Source organism: Molothrus ater, chromosome 19 (genome assembly GCF_012460135.2).
Source record: "Molothrus ater isolate BHLD 08-10-18 breed brown headed cowbird chromosome 19, BPBGC_Mater_1.1, whole genome shotgun sequence".
NCBI classification, from domain to species: domain Eukaryota; kingdom Metazoa; phylum Chordata; class Aves; order Passeriformes; family Icteridae; genus Molothrus; species Molothrus ater.
Genome location: NC_050496.2, coordinates 728,577 through 749,937, shown reverse-complemented (window position 1 = coordinate 749,937; position 21,361 = coordinate 728,577). Strand labels below are relative to the sequence as shown.

The 21,361-nt window shown below is 63.5% G+C and overlaps 1 protein-coding gene across 1 annotated transcript in view; it reads right to left on the bottom strand.

Moving 5' to 3' along the window:
- Nucleotides 1-15,720, bottom strand: part of NTN1 (netrin 1) — an 84,189-nt gene extending 68,469 nt beyond the window's left edge. Inside the window, exon 1 of the mRNA XM_036394886.1 lies at nt 14,521-15,720. Coding sequence (XP_036250779.1) covers nt 14,521-15,544 — 1,024 coding nt within the window. The 5' untranslated portion in view covers nt 15,545-15,720. The remainder of the gene's footprint in view (nt 1-14,520) is intronic.
- Nucleotides 15,721-21,361: the final 5,641 nt, after the last annotated feature.

Genomic DNA, 21,361 nt, shown 5'->3' with positions numbered 1-21,361 from the left:
CTGCAGCACTGACCCCCCAAACCCAGCCCTGTGGGTGCTGAGCCCCCCTGCAGCACTGACCCCCCAAACCCAGCCCTGTGGGTGCGGAGCCCCCCCCTGCAGCACTGACCCCCAAACCCAGCCCTGGGGGTGCTGAGCCCCCCTGCAGCACTGAGCCCCCAAACCCTGTGGGTGCTGAGCCCCCCTGCAGCACTGACCCCCCAAACCCATCCCCATGGGTGCTGAGCCCCCTCTGCAGCACTGACCCCCCAAACCCAGCCCTGTGGGTGCTGAGCCCCCTCTGCAGCACTGAGCCCCAAACCCTGTGGGTGCTGAGCCCCCCTGCAGCACTGAACCCCAAACCCTGTGCGTGCTGAGCCCCCTCTGCAGCACTGAGCCCCAAACCCTGTGGGTGCTGAGCCCCCCCCGCAGCACTGACCCCCCAAACCCAGCCCTGTGGGTGTTGAGCCCCCCCCGCAGCACTGACCCCCCAAACCCAGCCCTGTGGGTGCTGAGCCCCCCCCTGCAGCCCCAACGCTGCTGGAGCCGGACCCACCAGCGCTTTAACCCTTCCCGGCCCAGCCTGCTGCTCCCTTTAAAATGCCATTTTTCCCGGCGTGCAGGGAACAGCAGGAGCTCTCCCCCGTCCTCCCGGAGAGCAGCAGGTGGAGGAAGCTCCGAGGCAGCCTCAGGAAGGAGCCTCGGGCCCCTCCGAGCCCTCCTTGTGACCTGTGGGAAACTCGGGAATGGCCCAGTGCCACGGCCGAGCCCCGCGCTGCGGACGGCCCGGATTCATTTGCATGCCAAAGGGGTAGCCGGGCTCCTTCCAGCGCCGTGCGGGCATGGAAATGCGTTCGAACGTCCCATATCGCCCAGCAGAGAGCTCCCCGCGCAGAAAATCCCCCGGGGGCTGCTGGAAGGAGCTCCCAAGTCAAGGATGCTCCCGAGGGCAGCGGAATTGCCGGGAATTGCCGGGGGCTGAAAGGCTCCGGAGCGGGGCGGACCCCGGCGGGGCAGCGACTGCGGGGAACCCGGGCCGGGTGACAAATGCTGCGGCCTCTCCGCTCAATGGCTCCGCAATCGCGGTCCCACGGCAGCCAGGAGCAGCCGGAGCCCAGGGATGTGTGTCTGGCCAGCGCTTCCCGCTTCCCTTTCAGCCCGCGGACACCGATAAATTTTCCAGGGACGCGGGGACAGGACGTGCCTCGCTGCAGCCACTGCCAAGGGCTCCTTAAAAGCAGCCCGGCCACGGAGCAATCCATTGCACCGAGCAATCACCAGGGATGAGTGGGAGTTCATGGAGCTGCTCCTTGCCACGGACCCGAGCACAAAGTCCATCGGCCCCGGCCGAGGCGAGCGAGCCCAATTATCGGCGATAAATACATTTATTCCAAATGTCCACCCACTTTACATTCCTTTATTTAACACAGCCGCTCTAAACAGGGGCTGGGATAAATGGAAAATAAAGTCTGGGAGGCTTCATGGCTCCCTGGCTCTGCGGGCAGAGCTGCCTGGGCTCTGGTTGCTATTATTAGTGTAACGATTGTTGTTGTTATTATTATTGTTATGATTATATGCATTTCATTCTCTTCGGGGTAATGAATAATTTATGACTCTGTCTCGATCCCCTTTCAATGGATTCACTATCCAGGGAGACTCGCTGAATAATTTGGATCATTCGTTTTCAAGTGCAGGGGCTGCCGACAAATTGTTCGCTTTTCATTGCTGGGGACATTCATTGGTCACCCAAACCAGGGGATTTCTTTGGTGCCCCCAGCACGTGAGGCGCTGTCTGGGGTTTTGTTGGGATTTTTTTGTTGTTGTTGATTGGGTGAAACTTTGTGAAGTGGAGACTAAGAAACGGCTCATCTGGGGGGCTGGATTTGTGCAGAAGTCAGTTTGCCAAATTTCTGCGAGCATTTGCAGAGTTTTGCAGAGGCTTGTGAAAAGTAAATGCTACAGAGGATATTAAATGTTATTCAAATGTTTTAAAGGCGACGCTGCTCTTGCTCTTTGATTTGAGCTAAACTATCATGCAGCTGAATATTAAATTTTGCTTACTCAGCTCACACTGGAGAAATGTTGTGGTGTTAAACCTGCTTTGCCTAAAATCCGGAGGGAAAGGGAAATTTCAAGAGGTTTGCACTGGGAATCTTCTAATCCTTACAATCAAACGAGCGCCTGTATCAACCTGGCTGTGTCCATCCTGTGATCCCTAATCCCGAATTCACGTCCATCCCCCGGGATCAGCCCTGGGCAGGCTCTGAGCTCCGCAGGGATCCATCCCCGGCACGGCGGGGATGAGGGCTGTTCCTTGGGATGGGATGGGATGGGATGGGATGGGATGGGATGGGATGGGATGGATGGGATGGGATGGGATGGGATGGGATGGATGGGATGGGATGGGATGGGATGGGATGGGATGGGATGGGATGGGATGGGATGGGATGGGATGGGATGGATGGGATGGGATGGGATGGGATGGGATGGGATGGGATGGGATGGGATGGGATGGGATGGGATGGGATGGGATGAGATGGGATGGATGGGATGGGATGGATGGGATGCAGAGGGCTAACACATCAGCGCTGGTAACCACCGTTTGCCTGGAGTGCCCCACGGTTTTCCTGGGGTGTCCCCACTTGGAAAATCCCGGCAGATTTGCTGCCAGCTCAGTGAAAAATCACCAGGACATGCCCCGCTCAGGTGAGGAATGAACTGACAGCAGAGCTCTGCTGGTGCACAGACCCCCCTGACACGGCTCTCCTGATGTTGAGCTGTGCCCAAACCCGGCGCTGGCTGATGGCAGGAACAGCTGGGAGTGCCCAGGGCTGAGCAGCCCCGCTCGGGCTCAGCCCTGCCCAGCTCAGCGCGGTGCGACCGCGGGCTCCCAACTCCCGGCACGGCAAGAGCCGCAGGGGCCGATCCCCGGTCACCAGGGCCGGGGCCGGAGCCGCTCGTCCCTGTCCCTGTCCCTGTCCCTGTCCCTGTCCCTGTCCCTGTCCCGTTGGTCCCATCCCTGTCCCACTGTTCCCATCCCTGTCCCGCTGTTCCCGTTCCTGTCCCGCTGGTTCCATCCCTGTCCCGCTGTTCCCATCCCTGCCCCGCTGGTTCCATCCCTGTCCCGCTGTTCCCGTTCCTGTCCCGCTGTTCTTGTCCCTGTCCCGCTGGTCTCATCCCTGTCCCGCTGTTCTTGTCCCTGTCCCGCTGTTCTTGTCCCTGTCCCGCTGGTCTCATCCCTGTCCCGCTGTTCTTGTCCCTGTCCCGCTGTTCCCATCCCTGTCCCGCTGTTCCCGTTCCTGTCCCGCTGTTCCCGTCACTGTCCCGCTGGTCCCATCCCTGTCCCGCTGGTCCCATCCCTGTCCCGCTGTTCTTGGCCCTGTCCCGCTGTTCCCATCCCTGTCCCGCTGGTCCCGTCCCTGTCCCGCTGTTCCCATCCCTGTCCCGCTGTTCCCATCCCTGTCCCGCTGTTCTTGTCCCTGTCCCGCTGTTCCCATCCCTGTCCCGCTGGTCCCTCCCGCACCGCTGGTTCCATCCCTGTCCCGCTGGTCCCGTTCCTGTCCCGCTGGTCCCGTCCCTGTCCCGCTGGTCCCTCCCGCACCGCCCGCTGCCTGCGCCGCCCGCCCAGCCCCGATTTACGAGCAGCGTGTGAAGGACAGACACTGGGCCGCTGGGCTGAACAATGCGGGAATATTAGCCGAGTTACAAAAACAAACAAACCAAACCCTGCCGGGAGCCCGTTTCATTTATCTTCCTTTGTCCCGTTTTGCTTCAGCGTGAAAGTCGCCCTTTCAAGCGCAGCGGTTGCGTTCCAGCCCCGGCGGGCAGCTGATCCAAGGCGCTGCACCGCGAGCTTCCCAAAGGCTCTTTGCACACTTCAATTCATCCCTGAATATTCAGCCGCCTTTCCCTCCCTCCAAGCCTCCCAGGACTTTCTGCCCAAGAGCCGAGGGTGCAGAGCCCGGGCCGGGGCCGGCGGGGCGCGGAGCCTTTGTGTGCAAACACAAGCTGCTGTTTGTATTTGCCGTGCCTCTGTCAGAGCCCGATTGTGGCCACCGGGCTGCTCTCAATGTCCGCCCGGCCACCGCCGCTGCCGGGGGGACGCTCCCCTCCCTCCCTCCCTCCCTCCCTCCCGCCCTCCCTCCCGCTCTCCCTCCCCGGCCGCTTTGAAGAGAAGGGATTTAATTTCACGAGGCTTTCGGTAATCACGTTCCGATCTCCAACATTAACCAGAACTGACTCCCTCTCGCAGAAGGGGGGGGATGAGGCAGCGAACAGCCACGGCTCGGGACGGGCCGCGCCGATGGAGGAAGGCAGAACGCGGGGCTGGTTCTGCGCCGTTTATCAGATGGGGCTGGAAAACAACAGGCAGCGCCAGGAGGGAGCGGCTTTACCCACCCCGAGGACGCTCTTCGGGGCTCCCGTGCACCACAAACCCTGATTTTTGCACCCAGACATTTTCCCCCTGTCCGCGGCCTTTCCCGTCCTTTACCTTCCCTCCTCCCCGCTCCATTTCCAGCGCCCTGGAGCCTCTGCCGCGCCCCCGGGCTCCTCCTGCTCGGGCATCGCTCCCTGCAGGGGCGGCCAGCGGCCAGGAAGAGCCGGGGCCAGCCCTCCGGGGAAGGTTTTGCACGGAGAGGAGGCTGCGGACAGGGGGATTTGGGTCTCACCTGCCTGCACTGCCCCTCCCTCCTCTCCCTGCACGCAGAGCTCAGCTCTCCCCAGAGCATCTCCTGAGCAGGCAGGAATTCCACTCTAGAGCCTGCAGGGAAGTCCTTTTGGGGCTGTGAGAGCAAAGCGAGTGCTGGGACAGTCCCCAGTGAGTGTGAAAATCCCCTTTTCCTATCTGACGTGCCGTCCATTCTCTCCTCACCCACTCTGCTCTGACTGCCTGAGCCTGCACCCCAAATACCCACAGAGCTGCCATTAAGGGGCGTTAATTGTTCCCGTAGGATAATTAATGATAATTCCAATGGAGATTGCTGCCTTGGTCAAAGCCAAGCACGGCTCGCAGTGATGACCCCGCGCAGCCTGGCAGGGCTCTGGGTGATGGATGGCCCCCAAATACCGCAGGGAAGGTGACCCGGACACCTCATCCATCTTCCCGTGCCGGGCCCGAGCTCGGAGCGCACCGGCTGCGGGGATGGGGTCGGGGGAGCAGCTGGGCTGCTCCTGGCGGGGCTGGGAGTGCACGGAGCCCGCACGGACGTGGCAGCGAGCCCGGAGCCGGGGCCGGCTGAGCCAGCAGCGTTCGTGCCGTGCTCCGCCTCCAATTCCCACCCGGGACACGGGGAGGACGCTCCCTCCTTCCCTCCTTCCCTCCCTCCCCCGTGCCATGACAAACTGGGAGCGCTGTCCCCTCTCCACGAGGCACCATGGACAAATCCGGGCCTATTTCTCGCTGGCAGAGAGAGTTCCCCCCCCCCCCCCCCAGCACGTCAAAAAGGACAAATCTGCTGTAAAACAACCGCACAGAGCCGGGCTGCTCCCAGCCTGTGCCATTGCACTGCCTGCTCCTGCCCCTCATGGCATTTTTGCCCTTTCCCAGGGGAAATTTGGGGTGCTGGGTCCAGGCCTGGGCTCTCCATCCTCTCCCCAAACGGGAGATGCAGAAGCTTTCACCCTCAAGCAGAGGTTTCCAAGGTTGCTCCTCCCTGCCTGTGCTGGAATTTCCACTCACCTGCCCACACAATCCTCTTTGCTGGTTATTTTTGGCAGAAGAGGGCCAAGGACTGCTGGGCTCATCCATTAGCAGCCCCTCCATCCCCAGAGGAAGAGGACTCGGCCTGGGGGCTGTGATTGCCAGTGCAGCCCCCCCAAGTCCTGCCTCGGCCCGAGGGGACCCCTCTCCACCAGCAACCACAGCCTGGGTGACAACAGGCGCAGGGCAGAGCCAGAGGCCGCTTCCAGCCTTTCTGCGGAACAATTAGGAAACCTCTGTACTTCCAGGAGGGAGTGAAATAAACGTTTGCTCCTTCCCTGCTCTCCAACGCTCTGTCCAGCTGGGGGATGCAGGCACAATTTTCAACCCTCCCATCATTCACGAGACACTTTGAAAAGGTTGGAGAGGAAAATTTCTGCCTGTGGAAACGTCTGCCCAGGGAGATTTCTTCCAGGGTCTCAGAGCTGTGTGTGGGACACGAGCCCAGGTTCCTTCCCTGCCTGTTGCTTCCTCTGCCATCCCCGTGGTGCAGGAGGTGCCTGTTCTGTGCCCCCTTTGTGCTGTCAACGCCCCCCGTGCCAGCTGAGCCCCAGAACAAAATAACCCCTCTGCCCACATCCCTCCATCGGTTTTTAAACTCCAGTCTGCACTGAAAGCAGCACAAACCACTTCCATAAACCTATCTCCCAGCAGAGCTGAGTGTCTCCTCCATTCCCGTGCTCTCCCGGCTCAGAACGTTTCTTTGGTACCTCCCAAAAGATGACAGGGTTTTCCCCTCCCCACCACCGATCCCCTGGTTTCTGCTGATCCCAAATCAAACTCTCACTTTGTGAGGCTGAGCCCCTCCGTGCCGCCGGTCCCTCTGCAGCTGCCTGGGGTGGATCAGGAGCGGCGTTTCCATTCCGTTCCCTCCCAGAGCTCCGTGCTGCCCTGGCTGAGAGCAGGAAAAGCCTCCCCGTCTCCTTATCAGTCCCCAGGGCATCCTAATCCCCTTATAAACGCAATCCATTACACAGGTATCTTTTTAAAAGCCTGCCTGTCACTCCAGCCAGCCCCGGCCCAGCTCTGCGGACTCTTTGGAGCGCGGTCAGCGGGGATGAGTCTGCGGCGGGCAGAGCTGGGACTGCCCCGGCTGCGGATGCAGCCTGTCCGTGTCCGTGTCCGTGTCCGTGTCCATTTCCGTGTCCCTGTCCGTGTCCGTGTCCCTGTCTGTGTCCCTGTCCCCTCCATGTCCGTGTCCCTGTCCCAGTCCCTGTCCCTGTCCGTGTCCGTGTCCCTGTCCGTGTCCCTGTCCGTGTCCGTGTCCCTGTCCCTGTCCGTGTCCCTGTCCGTGTCCGTGTCCCTGTCCCTGTCCGTGTCCGTGTCCCTGTCCCTGTCCGTGTCCCTGTCCGTGTCCCTGTCCGTGTCCGTGTCCCTGTCCCTGTCCGTGTCCATTTCCGTGTCCCGGTCCCCTCCCTGTCCGTGTCCCTGTCCGTGTCCGTGTCCCTGTCCCTGTCTGTGTCCGTGTCCCTGTCCCTGTCCCTGTCCCCTCCCTGTCCCTGTCCCTGTCCGTGTCCGTGTCCGTGTCCGTGTCCGTGTCCATGTCCGTGTCCGTGTCCCTGTCCCTGTCCGTGTCCCGGTCCCCTCCCTGTCCGTGTCCGTGTCCCTGTCTCTGTCCGTGTCCGTGTCTGTGTCCCTGTCCCTGTCCCTGTCCCTGTCCACTCCCTGTCCGTGTCCGTTTCCCTGTCCGTGTCCGTGTCCCTGTCCCTGATCCCTGCTCAGACACGGCGCCTCTCCCTGTCCCGCCTGGCAGCAGAGCCAGCCCGAGCCGTGCCCACTCCGTGCCAGCCTGAGCTCTGCCCGCTCCGTGCCAGCCCGGGCCGTGCCCGCTCCATGCCCGCTCCGTGCCAGCCGGGCCGCCGTGCCCGCTCCGTGCGGGAGCAGCGGGGATCTGGCAGGGATGCTCGGGACGGGAGCTCGGGCCATGCAAAGCAAACGTTCCCTGCTGCTCGCAGCGGCAGAGGCCAAACGGCAGCCGCGGCTCCGGAGGCGCCCCGGGGCCGGAGCAGATGTGGCTGTGCCAGCGCCCAGCGCCGGCTCTGAGCCCTCTGCAGCCGCTGATCCTGCAGCGAATCCCTCCCTTGTCTCTGATGGATCTGCTCGGTGCCATCGGGAACGTGCTGCAGATAAATCATCCCGTGAACCCCCCTGTGCTGGGGACACAGCCCTGCCCTGGGCACCTGTGCTCCAGGCAGCCGGGCCAGAGCTGCCCAGGAAAAGGTGGATGTTGGATCTCATGGGTCCTGGGGCTGATTTGGGTTTGTGGGTTCAAGTGGCCAAATGCTCCACAGCCCCTGCGATGCCAGGCAGCTGCCCAGGCTGTTCCAGCCGTCCTCATCCATGATCCCCTCTGCCCTGGATGTCCCCCAGGACAAAACTGCTGGGGGAAAACCTCAACACAGCGCCCTGAAATCCTCCAGGAAGCCCTCAATAAAACTCTGCTTGCACAGCCCGGCCACAGAAGGGCCACAGACAGGATGGGAGCTGTGAAGGCACTTGAGGTGGGTGATCAATCAGGGCAGAGAAAAGGAATCACCTAAATTTAATAAGAGACACCAGGAACTCCCTGGAATGAAATCCTGCAGTCCCATAAAAAGCACAAGAGCCTCCAAAACCACTGCCAAGAAGCTGGGTGTCACAAAAGGGAGGCAGGACAGACCAAGGGCCAAAAAGGCATCAACCCTCCGTGGCCACAAAAATCCATCTCCCATCCCTGAGCGTGAAGGGGAGATAAATTAAGAATATGGAGACAAATTCGTGTTCCCGATTGCTCCCAGACAGAAATCAGAATCCTGGGAGTGCTTTTACAGGCAGGGGGGATTCCAGAGCCCTCGGGTGCTTTTTGCTCCATCCCTGGAGAGCAGCACGTCCCCCCGGGCAGGCACAGCGGGTTTGCGAGGCGAGGACAGCGGAGGCTGAATAAGGATGACAAGATTTGGCCCAGAAAGAGGAGGGCAGAGATTAGCCGTGGACAAGCTCAAGGGAAGGCAAGTGTCCAACCCGGAGTGCCAAGCCTGGTTTTGTTTTAGCCTTAACTGCGCTTTTTTGTTTGTTTGTTTGTTGGTGTAAAAACCTTTCTGTTGGAAATCAGTTTAACTTTAAGCTTCCTGAGAATAAAAGCCTGTGAGAAAGCTCTGCCCATGCGAGGCTCCCTTGGGAGGCTACAATGGGAGCCTCAGCAGCTCCTGGGCCCGAATTTCTATGGCTACAGCACCCATCAGCTCAGCAATACAGCCACCCCTGCTCTGTGCTTCCCCATGCAGCACAATCCATGGGAGCTGCCCGGGCGGGGCTGGAAAGGGCCTGGGGCTCCATGGATGGCACCTGGAGCCACGAGGAGTGCAGCCCCCACGGGGTCTGCTCCAGCTGCTGGGGAACCTGCCCCAGCTGCAGTTTCCTGAGCACGAGGATGCTGCAGTAATGCTTGGTGTCCTTCTGAACCCAAATCCAAAGGGTTTCACAGAGCCTCCCTTTGCTCCCTTCATGTGGGGAAATTGAGGCCCAGGGCAAACCTGGACATCAGACATGATGGGCATTCCTGTTACCATCAGCAGGTAACGGGCAGCACCAGCACAGAGCAGCTCCAAAATGCCCCTGAGAACCCTGAGAACCAGCTGAGAATCCCGGCTGGATCCAGCCACAGGCCAAGCTGAGTTGTGCTGCCAGACCCAGGCACCAGCACCTGCCTGGGGTGGACAGAGGAGGTGACACTGTGGGGATCCTCTGTGGGACCCTGGGGATCCTCTATGGCACCCTGGGGATCCTCTGTGGCACCCTGGGGATCCTCTCTGGGACCCTGGGCATCCTCTCTGGGACCCTAGGGATCCTCTATGGCACCCTGGGGATCCTCTCTGGGACCCTGGGGATCCTCTATGGCACCCTGGGTGTCCTCTATGGCACCCTGGGGATCCTCTCTGGGACCCTGGGGATCCTGCAGGGGCAGCCTGGTCCTGCTCAGAGCCTCTGTGCCCAGGCTGGGAGTGTGGCTGTTTCTCCATGCACTAAGGGATGGGTGTTTGCCACCTTCCCCATCCCTCTGGAGCAGCCGTGGCCATGAGCAGGGTGGACACGGGGACACTCAGACTCCTTTTCTCCTCCCAGAGGGATCTGCAAAGCCACTTTGTTCCTCTGCCTGACTCCCATCCCACCAGGGAACCGAGGGAGCAGTGGACGTGCCCTTGTGTCACCAGGTCCCTGCCAGCTCTGCCAGTGCCACCCACACTCCCCAGTGCTGCAGCCAGTGCCTCTGTTCCTCTGTCCCTCTGTCCCTCTGTCCCTCTCAGGATAAACCATTGGCAAAGCCCTGAACCACCACAGGAGAGGAGCAGAGAGAAAGGACATCTCCCACCAGCCCAGCCCTTCCTGGCTGGATGTGAGCCCTTCCTGGCCCCTGGGAGCCACTGGGAGCTCCTGGGAGCCCCTGGGAGCCCCTGGTGGCCCAGGCCTGGCCCTGGCTCCCTGCTCTGCCCTCTCGGGGGTGCCTGGACTCTGCAGACAGGCACTGGCTCACAAGCAACTCCTGCAGGGCCCGGCCAGTGGGACAGAGCCAAAGTCACCACCAGCTTGACTTCTTCTTCCATTTGGAGGCCAAGGAGAACAGGAAGGAGCTCTCTCCTGAGGCTCCCCAGTACCCCACTGTGCCTGGGGAAAATGGTCACAGACAGGGTGGGAGCTGGGAGAGCTTTTGATGTGGAGGTGATTAATGCAGGGTAAAGGAAAGGGATAACCTGAATTTTAAAGGGGACACCAGGAACTGCCTGCATGGAACCCCTCCCGTCCCTCTGAGGGAGCAGGGCTGTGTGGGAGGATCTGATTTCCCTGGCTGTGGCGAGGGTGGAGGGGCCTCGTGTGCTATTTTAGCGAGCACTGCCCTGCAAATGCCTCCCCCGACCACCACGGAGGTGCCAGGGCCCAGGTTTGGCCGGGAGTTTTTCCCTGGGAGCGTTTGGTGGGCGCTCCTCTCAGAGCCCCTGCTCAGCTCCTTGTCGGAGGTGAAGTTTCCTTTCCGCCGAATAAGAACTTGCTGGGAAATCGCTGTGACATGAGACACATCCCAGCCTGGGAACCCTGGGCAGCGCGGCAGAGCCTGCCCAGCGCCAGGCGCCCCGCGCTGCCCGTGCCAAATCCCCTATCTGGGAGCACAATGTGTTTCCTTTCTCGCCCTGCGCTCGCTCCCGGCTTTGTTCAACGCTCCCGAGGGCCGAAGCCGAGCGGGGCCCGGCACCTGCGGCCAGGCTGACGTCAGGAACACCTGCAGGCGCCGGGAGCATCCCCTGGCTCCGGGGGAAAGGCTCCAGAGCCCGCGCTGGAGCGGAGTCTGCGGCTCTCCAAGCGCCTGGCAGCGCGATGCAGCCCGGGCCCGGCCAGCCGTGCCTTGTCCAGGCAGAGGCAAAGGGGCAAAGCGAAGGGACGGGGCTGCTCCGGCTCATTCCCAGCACTCCGAACCACAGCGCGGCTCTGGAGAAATTGCGGAATGGTGCACGTGTAATTTAGTGATGTTAAATCTGATCAAAGACCCTGCCTGCGTTTTCCTGCGTCCACACGAGCTCACCAGCAGCTGAGCTCTGACAGCGTTTCACTTCAGACCTTTCCCAGCTGCAATTCCTCTCCTGGGGGAGCTGGAAGCTGCATCAGGACAGGCTGGGCTGGAGAAGGGGGCTTGGGCTGGACCAGCCCTGAGCAAAGAGCCAGCCCAGCGGCGCTGGAGAGAGGCAGGATGGAGAACAGACCTCCGAGCTCCTCTCCAAGCCCGGTCCTCCCTGGAGCCCTCGCGGGCGCCTGGCCAAAGCTGGACTGCAAGGCCAAGCTCTACGTGGAGCAGACACTTGCCAGGTAAAGCTGACGGGAAGCTGAGGCTGTGAAAGCTCTGCAGGAGCAGATCCCTGGAGAGCAGCCCCTGGGGACAAGCCCTGTGCTCTCCACGTGCAGCGCTGGGGTCTCGCAAGGAGCTCTAAAGAAAAATTCGATCTGGCTGGCAAAAAGCGTTCCCATGGGAAATTTTGACTTTCTGTCAGAAACTCCAGAGCATTTCTTTCTCAGCCCCAAATAAGCATGAATAGGAACAAAGATTCAGTTTTGGCAGGGGGAATGGGCTTACCAAAGAAAACTCCCAAATTTTTAAGCAAAGCAGACACATTCTATCATTTTTCTCTTTGGATTAAAAGAAAGAGAAAAATAAAACTCCCAACGATTTTCCAGAAAGGAAAAAAGTAAATTCAATAAAAAAAAAAGAAACCAACCCAAAAAAACCCGCAGCCAGTTCTCCCAGCGCTCCTCGATGCGAACTCAGCTGATTTGGCTGATGCCCCTTTCCCTCAGCACGGCCGCTCTGGTGCCCTGAGCTGCCTGGAAGGAGCCTCGGGCGAGCGGCGGCTCCGGCAGCAGCTCCTGCCCCGGGGCCTGACTTTCTCTCGGGGTTTGGGACAGAAAGCAGGGTGGGCCGACGGTCATGAGCGAGTGGGTGGGAGTTGAATGGGGTTATTGTGATCTCTATCTGGGGGATTATTCCGGGCGGTGTGGGCTTGGCAGGGCAGCGCGGGGGTTTGGCCGTGGCTGGTTTTACAGACTGATAGGTGCGGCCCCGGGGAAGGAGCGGCGGGACTGGGCTGCGGAAAATTGTTCTACGGTAGCTTCATCCTTGCAAAACATTCACTTCCCAGCAAAGCCGGTGGAAAAGGAAAAAACAGAGCGATTTTCGTTTGCAGAAGTCTGACGCGGCGAGGAGCGCACATGGTCTGAAATGCAAAGCCTGGCATAAAAGTGACATATTTTACTGGAAACTGGGAACTTGCTTCCCTTTTATTGGAAATACATTGGAAGGGAGAAGGATGGTAGGAGCACGGCGCCAGCGCAATAACTGAACAGAAGCGTTTTCAGGAGAATTTGGGAATCCTGCAGAGGAGCCCGGGGGTCCGATAGCACCCCGAGACCGCCCCGAAATTTACGGCATCGCTGATAGCGGTGACTCTGCAGGCAGGGAGCGGGGCTGAGGCCGGGAGAGCCGGACCCCTCCTGCACCCCGGCCTCGCTGCTGGGCAAGGACAGCGCTGGGACGGAAGCGAAACGCGGAGCTCCGAGCCCGAGCGCTGCCGGGCAGCGGGACCCGCGGGACGGCGGAAAAGCGAACCCGGAGCTGACCCCGGCAGCCTCGGGCATCGGGACGCGGCCGCTTCCCCCGTCCCGACGGGATCCGAGCATCGCCCCGAGGCTGCCGGGCCCCCGGAGCCGCCACCGCGGGTGCCCCGGTGCCACCGGGCCGCCCTCCCGGCCAGATAAGCCGCTCTGGCCGTGCCTTCCTGGTGAAGACGCCGACGGAGAAATTGCGCTCTCTGCAAGGCACACATCTGATTGTGATTTGGGGAAAAAAATAAAAAAATGAAAAGAAGGGAAAGAAAACAAAATAAAAGGAAAAAAAAAAAAAAGAAAAAAAAGGCAGCCAAACCCGGCCGCTCGGCGAGGGTTTTTTCCTATAGTCGGAGCTGCAAATATTTTGGAAGACGGGGCCGTGTTTTCCGTGTAAACAAGGCGGCGGCGGCGGCGGCGGCGGCGGGGCCGGGGCTGCGCTCCACGGGGCCGGGGGGTCCCGGCGCGGGCAGCGGAGCCCAGGCCGGGCCATCCCGGCCCGGGGCCGGGTCCCCACGGGCACACGGCTGAGCACCGGCCCCCGGAACCGCCAGGAGAGGAGCGCAGCGCGCGGGGATCCCGCTGGGAAGCGGGGGTGGAAGATCGGAGGGAACGTTCGGCGGGGTGTGTGGGACTCACGGGCAAGAGCTGCCCGAGCCCTTAACCCTTGTCCACCCCGGCAGAGGCGAGGGACCCTCCGTTCCGGCCGGGACAGCCAGCACGGCGCGCGTTTCTCGCTCCAGATGGAACGAACCGGCTGCTGCCCGGTTCTCATTTGGCCCTGGGGCTCCTTCAAGTCCCCGCCGCCGCCTCCCAGGGCCGCCCGCACATCCCGAGGATGCCGGGACCGGAGCTGCAGGCTTTGCCCGGCTTCCCTGCCCTGCTCCCGGCCGCCTTCCCTCTCCGGAAAGGGCCAGAGCCCGGCCCGGTGCCGGAGCCGGGTCCGGCGCCGCCCGGACGCGGAGCCTCTCGGGCTTGGGGCGGCTCCGAGCCGGGTCCCGGGGAGGGGAGCGGGGCTGCTGCGAGCTCCGGGATCCCCGGGCCGTGCGCTGCGGGCCCCCGGCCGGGACCTGCGCGGGACGGGAGCCCCTGCCCGGCCAGCCAGGGCCCCTTCCCGCTCCTCCGGACACGAACGGCGTTTTCCCGGAATCCTGAACGCTCCTTATCCCCTCTCCTGAGCTCCTTGGTTTTTCCTGCCTCGCGTTTCCGAGCTTCCCCTCGCTCTGCTCATCGGAGTCCCCCGTTAACCCCGTCCTGCGCCGCCGGCTGCCTCCGGTGTCCCCATCCCCCGGCCTCGCGGCTCTCGCTATCCCCTGCCCCAAACTCCTGTGGCCTGCCCTGTGGTCCCAGGCTCCCTGTGCCCGCCGCTTTGCACCTGGAGGTCCCTCGGTGTTGTCACCAGCGGGCTCCCGAGTACCTCAGCGTCCCATGCCCTGCGCTCCCGAGTGCCTTCACATCCCCGCTCCGCGCTCCGAGGTCCCTCGGTGTCCCGTCCTCATCCCTACAGTCTCCGGTACCTCAGTGTCCTCCTCCTCTCCCGTTCTCCGTGTCCCTGCTCGTCCCCGCGCCGCTCGGCGTGTCCCTGGATGTCCCCGCGCTTTTCGCTGCCGTCCCCCGCGGCTCCCTCGCTCTGCCCTCCCTCCGCCTCCCCTCCGGGGACCTCCGCGCCCCGTCCCCGTCCTCCTCCCGCCGTGTCCGCGCCCGCGGCCGGGACTCACCCACGCACTCGTTGGCCTCCCGGGCCGTCGCTCGCTGCCAGGGCCGGTCGTAGTGGAAGGGCTTGCAGCGGTCGCACTCGGGGCCGGCCGTGTTGTGCTTGCAGTCGCACACCAAGCTGTCGTCGCGGTCCCGGACGCAGCGCGACGCGTGCCCGTTGCACTTGCAGCGCCCGCCGACCTGCAGGTCGGACACGGCGTAGAAGTAGGAGTCGCGGGCCAGCTCGGAGTCGTCCTCGCTCTCGTCGCCGAAGGTGTGCAGGCGGCTGAAGGTCACCCTGATGTCGGTGGCCGTCACCCAGTCCTGCAGCACGGGCGAGTTGTCGAAGTCGTGGGCGGTGGGGCGGCCGTCCAGGGTGCTGAAGGCGATGAGGCCGCCGGAGAGGGGCCGCACGTCGGTGTGCGAGTCGGTGCACACCGCCTCCTGCTCGTTCTGCTTCGTGATGGCGGCGCGGCTCGGCTTGTTGTACATCTTGCGGCACTGCGTGGAGTAGAACTGGAAAGGCACCCAGGTCTTGCCGTAGTCCATGGACTTGTGGATGGCCATGGACTCGGGGCGCGGCGAGCAGAACTGCAGGCTGACGTAGGTCACCTCGAATTTCTTGCCGAGGGACAGGGTGAGGGTGACGTTGTGGGGATACTGGACGTAGCTGTCGGACTGCCAGCAGGTCAGGTTGTGCGGGTTGTTGAGGTCGGTGAGGAAGGAGGGCGGGTGGGCGCGCTTGGGGTCGGAGGCGTTGCAGAGGTGGCAGGTGCGGACCTGCTCCTCGCCCTTCTCCGTCACCACGCAGTACCGCGACGGCGGCTTCCCGCAGGTGCTGGACACCTTCACCTCCTTCCCGAAGGCCGAGTTGACGAAGTCGGGGATGCAGCGGCGGGGCAGCCCGTGCTCGTCGTAGCAGGGGTCGGGCTGGGCGCTCTGCACGGCGAACATGCTCACGCCGTGGTAGCCGCCGCGCAGGGGCTGCGCCAGCCACGCCGCCGCCAGCAGCAGGGCCAGCGGCGCCTCCGCTCCCCTCCGCGGCATCCTGCGCGACCTCCGCGCGGCCTGGGGACGGCGGGCCGGGGGACACGGGGCGCGCCGGGAGCCGCCGCTCGACCGCGCCGCTCCGCGGGGCACCTCGGCCGGGGACGCGGTGCGGCGGCTCAGGGAGCCCGGAGCATCGCCCGCCCCGCGGCCAGCCCCGCGGAGAAAGGGGAGACCGCGACGGCGGCGGCACCACAAAAGTGGGGCTGGCGGCGGGGCTGGGTCCCGCCTGCCTCCCGCCCCGGCCCTCGCACGGAGAATGACTGGCGGTCCCAGCCCCCGCCGCGTTTGAGGTCATGCTAAAGGAGTGACATCGCGCTCAAGGAACAGAACAACGACATCCACTGGCGGCTCAGCCAGAGACGCGCACAGGCCTCGGGGAGGGCGGGAGGGGGATGGGAGTGGGACGGAGCCCGCCTCGACACCGCGGTGATGGGCGCGGGGCTCCCGAGCCGCCCCGAGGAGCCGGGCGAGGGTCCTGGCGCTCCCCCCGCCCCCCGTGCCCCCGACGGGGCTGGGGGAGCCGGGGCCGCCCGCGCCCCGCAGCTGGGGATGCTCCGTGGGCGTGGAGCGGGAAGGGGGGAAGCGGCCCGGAGGAGCCCCACGCCCACCTGTGGGGACGCCGGGGGGATCGGGACGGGGACGGGTCCCACCCGGTCCCTGCTGGCCTCCCCCGTCCACCGGGCCAGACGGGGACTGGCCGCTGAGCTGGATGGGAAGGGACACCGGCCCGAGTGGGCTCCCGCAGCCCCCGGCCCTGGGCCAGCAAAGTCTGTGCCGGGGAAGGTCAACGGGGGAAGCAGAGCACGGGAGCTGCTGGGCCTGGCGACCCCCGGCAGGTGATTTTAGGGGGCTGGTCCCGGGGAAGAGGGGCAGTGTCTCTATCACAGCCCCGGGACAGACCGGGCACAAGGGGCTGCCCTGGCGCCTCTTGCCGCCCCCGACCTCGCTCTGCAGTTTGTCGGCTCTCCCGTTAAGGCGAGGAAGGGGTTAAAGGGCGACACTTGTCCCGCACCGGGCCGTGGCCCAGCCCCGCTCTCCCCTTCCCACCCACCCGGACCCCCGGTGCCGAGGGGCCGCCCCCGACGGCCGCTGCCCCCGGACCCGCCGGGCTCCGCTGCGATCCCGGCCGGGGGCGCAGCCCGGGGGGCGGTACCGACACCCCGGAGAGAGTCCCGGGAGGGAGCGGAGCTTCCCCGCCTGGGCTCCCGGCCGCCGCGCTCGCCCCCCTTCCCTCCCTCTTTGATTAAAAGGGCACTTTTATTTTTCCAACGGAGGTGCCCTCTCTCGGAGCGCTGCCCACGCCGTGTCACTCAAGCGGCCGGGCCCTGGCACGGCGGCGCGGTGCCCTCCCCGGAGAGCGGCGGCGGGGCGGCCCGAGGGGACGGGGGCTGCCCGGGCAGCGGCGAGCCCCGCGCCGGCCTCCGCCTCCTCCCCTCCGCCCGCCCCTCTCCCTCTTTGAATTCCTTGCCACCGAGCTGAATAAAAGTGGTTGTTGTAAATTGAATTAGTGCCTGATTAATCTGCTCCCGGGCCTGCTAGCCCAGCGGGGCGTCTTTGGCAATGCAACCGCCTTCCCTGCAGGGCAGCGGGGCTCCGCAGCCTCCCTGCCCCCATCGCTCCCCCCGGACCCCCCCAGCCGCCCCCCAGTCCCGCCGCTCCCGGGATTTGTTAACTCTTCCCCGGGAAACGGCCCCTCCGTCCCGTTCCTGGCGCCTCCACGGCCGGGGGAAGAGGAGGAGAGTGCGGGGATGGGGATGGGGATGCGGCCGGGCCGGGGCTGGGGGAGCTCCTGTCCCTCTGGTCCCCCCCGAGCCACCCAGGGACTCGGCCGCAGTCCGGCACACCCGGGACGCTCACGGACAGTCCCGGGATCCCCCAGCCCCGGGGAAAGCTTTAACCCCACTCCTGAATCGCGGCCCTGGTTGCAGAATTGGGATGGGGGTGTGAGCTCCCGTCCAGCTCTGGGAGGGCACCTCAGGGAGGGAGGGGGGATAATTTGGACTAAGTTGTCCCGGGCCGTGGGGGCCAGGCCGGGCCAGAGGCCCGGGGAAGCCCCGGGACATCTCCGGCCGTGAGGGCTCTCCCAGAGCGGCGGCCGCGGCTGTGCGACCCCGGGGAAGGGAATCCGCAGCCCAGAGCCCCAGGTTCGGGCCCGCAGACCCTGCAGGTGCCGCCATCAGCATCTCCGTCGGCGTTTGCGATCCCCCGCTTTACTCGCCCGGCGCTTTTCCCTCGGCCCCGCGCCTTCGGGAGCAGCGGCCGCCGCGGGTTCCCGGTCCGGCAGCGTCCGGGCCGGCACGGGAGGGACAGGGACAGGGCACAGCTCCTGTGCCCGGAGGGACTCGCGGGGCCCGCTCGGGACGCAGCAGGTGCCGCTGCCGGGACCCTCGGTGCGGGTTTGGCCCCGGTTGCTCCGGACGCTCCCGGACCCTCTCGCTGGCCCGGCCGCCGCTCGGGAATGCCCCCGGTGCGCAGGGCAGGGCTCAAATCTCAGCGTTTCTTTAAAATCCGCCAGGGTTTCTAAAGGTCGCCCGGCCACCCCTCAAAGCCCGCACGGTTCCTTCACCGCCTCACGGCGAAAACTGGGGCGAATGTAAGGAAAGCTGGCCCCGCGGAGCTGCCCCGCAAAGCCGAGGTGCTGCCTAATCCCATTAGCAGGGTGTTAATTTAACAACCTCCCGGCGCTGCCCCGAGCGGGGCTCCGCGCTGCCCGCCGGCGTTCCCGGGGCTGCGGCTCTCGCTTCCCTCCTGCCCTTCTCGCTGGGTTTATTCGGCGTTTCACAACCCCCGGGGTTTGTAATGGCTCTTGCGGTCATTAACGTGATTTACTGAGGCTTTCTCCTCTAATTACCTCGCCCTCGAGCTATTAAATGCATGTAAGCAGCTCGGCGGGGACCGAGGCGCAGCTCGCCGGGCCCGGGCCCGAGTCTGCCGAGCCCTTCGGGGCAGGGCCCGGGGCTGTCCCGGGACGATGGAACGGGGATGCTCGGGGAACCGGGCCGTGCCCTCCACAGATCGGCCCCAGCTCGAATTTGATTTTCCTGTCCTGAAGCACCAGCCAGTCCCGGCCCTGTCCTGCCTCGGGAGGGGACGGATCCTTGCCCAGGTCAGCCCCGGTGAGACGCCGAAACATCTCCGGTACCAGCACCGGGGCCGGAGCCTCGCTGGTACCAGAACCGAGGAGTACCAGACTGCTGGTACCAGCACCGGAGCATCTCCGGCGCCTACACCGGGAACGAAACACCGCTGGGCCCACACCGGGGCATCATCTCCGGTGCCCCGGTCCCTCCCCGAGAGCGCGGCCGGCCCCAGGTGCGGGCCCGGGGCCTGAGCGGCCGGGCCGAGCTGGGGCAGAGCGGAGCCGTCCCCGTTCGGGCCGGGAGAAGCCCCGGGGCCGGAGAACCGGGAAGAGTTTGACTTCAGCCGCACCGGGGACAGCGGGAAAGGCGGCCCCGGCGCTCGGAGCCTGTTTTAAAAGTCAAATGGCTTCGGGCGCCGGAGCTCGTCCTCCTCGCCGGGAACAATGTGCTGCTGCTCGCCCACCTCCCCCTGCACCGCCCGGGCCCGGAGAAGGGAGGGGGAGAGCCCGAGCGGCTCCTCTCCTCCTCGGCTCTCGGGGGGCCGTTCCCCGGCGGGACCGGGAGCGGCTGGAAAAGCAGAGAAGACCCGGGTTGAAATAATCAGGAGCGATTTATTCCCCTGGAGTGACAGTTCTTTTGAGCAGTTGCCGAATGGCAGTTTCTGTCTTTCTGAAAGCTTTTCTTCCAGATTCTGTTCAGATTAGGCTGGGGAGATGAATGAGGCCATTATCCAGCCCAGTAGCTATTCTGAAATGCCAAATTAATTACCAAGGGCTAAATCAAGGCGATGGGGGCTGGAGGGGAGAGGGGGGCGGCGGTTTGAGGTGTGAAAATATCTCCGCGATCTTTTAAACACGGGCACGGCGGGCGGCCCGGGCTGCTCGCCTCAAACCCCCCAAACTTCGCTCGGGGGCAGCGGCGGCCGGAGCCGGGCGGAGCGAGCGAGGAGAGGCCGCGGGTCCCGCTCCGGTTCCCCTGGCCCGGCTCCGGCACCGCTGCCGCATCCCGCACCTCCGGCGGGCTCCGCGTGGGGCTGAAGCGGGGCTGAAGCGGGGCTGAAGCGGGGCTGAGGCCGCTTGTGCCGCTCACGGCTCCGGCGGCCCCTCCGGCACTGCCCGGCTCTCCCCGCTCCCGTCCCGGGGACTCTCGGTCACCCCCGCGCCGGTCCCGCAGCGCAGGGAGCAGCAGCCCCGCTGTGCCAGACCCGTTTGCAGAGGTTCATCGGCAGCTGAGCCGCCGCGGAGCCAGCCCGGGGCATTCCCGAATTCCCGCAGCTCCGAAGGGCCGCCGCGGGGATGCCAGAATGATCAGCCCGTCGCGCCTTTGCCATGAGAGAGGGAAGGGGAGGGCGAGGGATCGTGCAGGGATGCTGATCCCTAACTCGGTTCGCGTTCCTTGGCTTGGAGGGTCACAGAAACGCCGCGGAGAAAGGGGAGAAAGACCCGTTCCGAGGGAATTGGGGAAAAAGGCACCTCTGGCTCTTCCCGGACTGATGTCTCTCTGCCAGCACAGATGACAACATTTGCACATGACATTTAATCCTCTACCCTAAAGCTCTGTGGCTCCCGGCAGGCAGTTATTGTTATTATTGTCGCTCTAATATTTACGCTTTGCTCCCAAACAAGTGTAATTTCCCCGATCGCTTTGTAGCTCCTTGGCCCCTAATCCAGTTTTCTCTTCAGTTCCCGGGAGACCACACCTCTGGCTCCTCTCATTCATAGGAAAAAAAAAAAAAAAAAGAATGGAAGGAATTTTTCATTAAAAAGTAACCGTTTAGGGAACGGCGGGCCAAGCCTGACTCAGTTTTGGACGTGGGGTTGATGCTGAATCCCCTGCAAAGGCCCACGGTCAGCAGAGCCTGGGCAGCAGAGGCAGGCAAGGCTTCCCTCGCACTAGACAGTCCTTGCAAACAGGAATAAGCACCGAGGAGATTTCCCAGGGGCTGAGAAGTGGGCTGGAGAAGGAATCAAGCCTTTAATGTAAATTGGCCGTGGCTGGCGGAGACCACTGAACACTGGGCTATTCAGCATCTCTGTGAACCTCTAATGATCAACTCGGTTTTCAATTATACACCCACAATTGCCACCAAGTGAGATAAGCCTCCGGAATACTATATTTCCTCTTGCAAAATGTTTTCTTTAGGGCGGGCGGGCTGGAAAGCTCGGTGAGTAATATTTGATTTATTTTCAGCGGAGCCGCGGGACACCAGCAGCCAGGAGAGGAGCCAGGGCTGTCCGGAGCAGCTCAGGCACTGCCGGGAGCTCGCAGGTGGATCCAGGCGCTGCAGCGCCGCGGTTCCCAGATATTCCAGGAAAACAGGGGCGATCCTGGGTGGCAGCGCTGTCAAACCCTTTGATTTATTTGTGTGCTTCCCTACAGAAACAACGGCTTCGTTTGGGCGGGTGCAGACGGAGCAGGCAGCTTAGACTGGGAAATGCTGCCGGGGGCTCATCCAGGGAAAAACGGGTCCAGGAGCAGAGCAGACCCTCCTGCCCAGCCCCTCCCGCCCCCCGAACAAGGGCATCCGAAGCCATTTGGCTTTTAAAACAGGCTCCTACATTTGGAAGCTGTTTCCAAGTCCAAATTACTGTTCTGAGCAATACATGACAAGGATGGGACAAGAGGGGCTTGGTGACCTCACAGCAATGCCCCGAGCTCCAGGGGAATGAAATACCCGAAGGAACGGGGAGCTGGGGCGCTGGGAATGCCTCGGCACGGCTGGAGAAACCTCCCT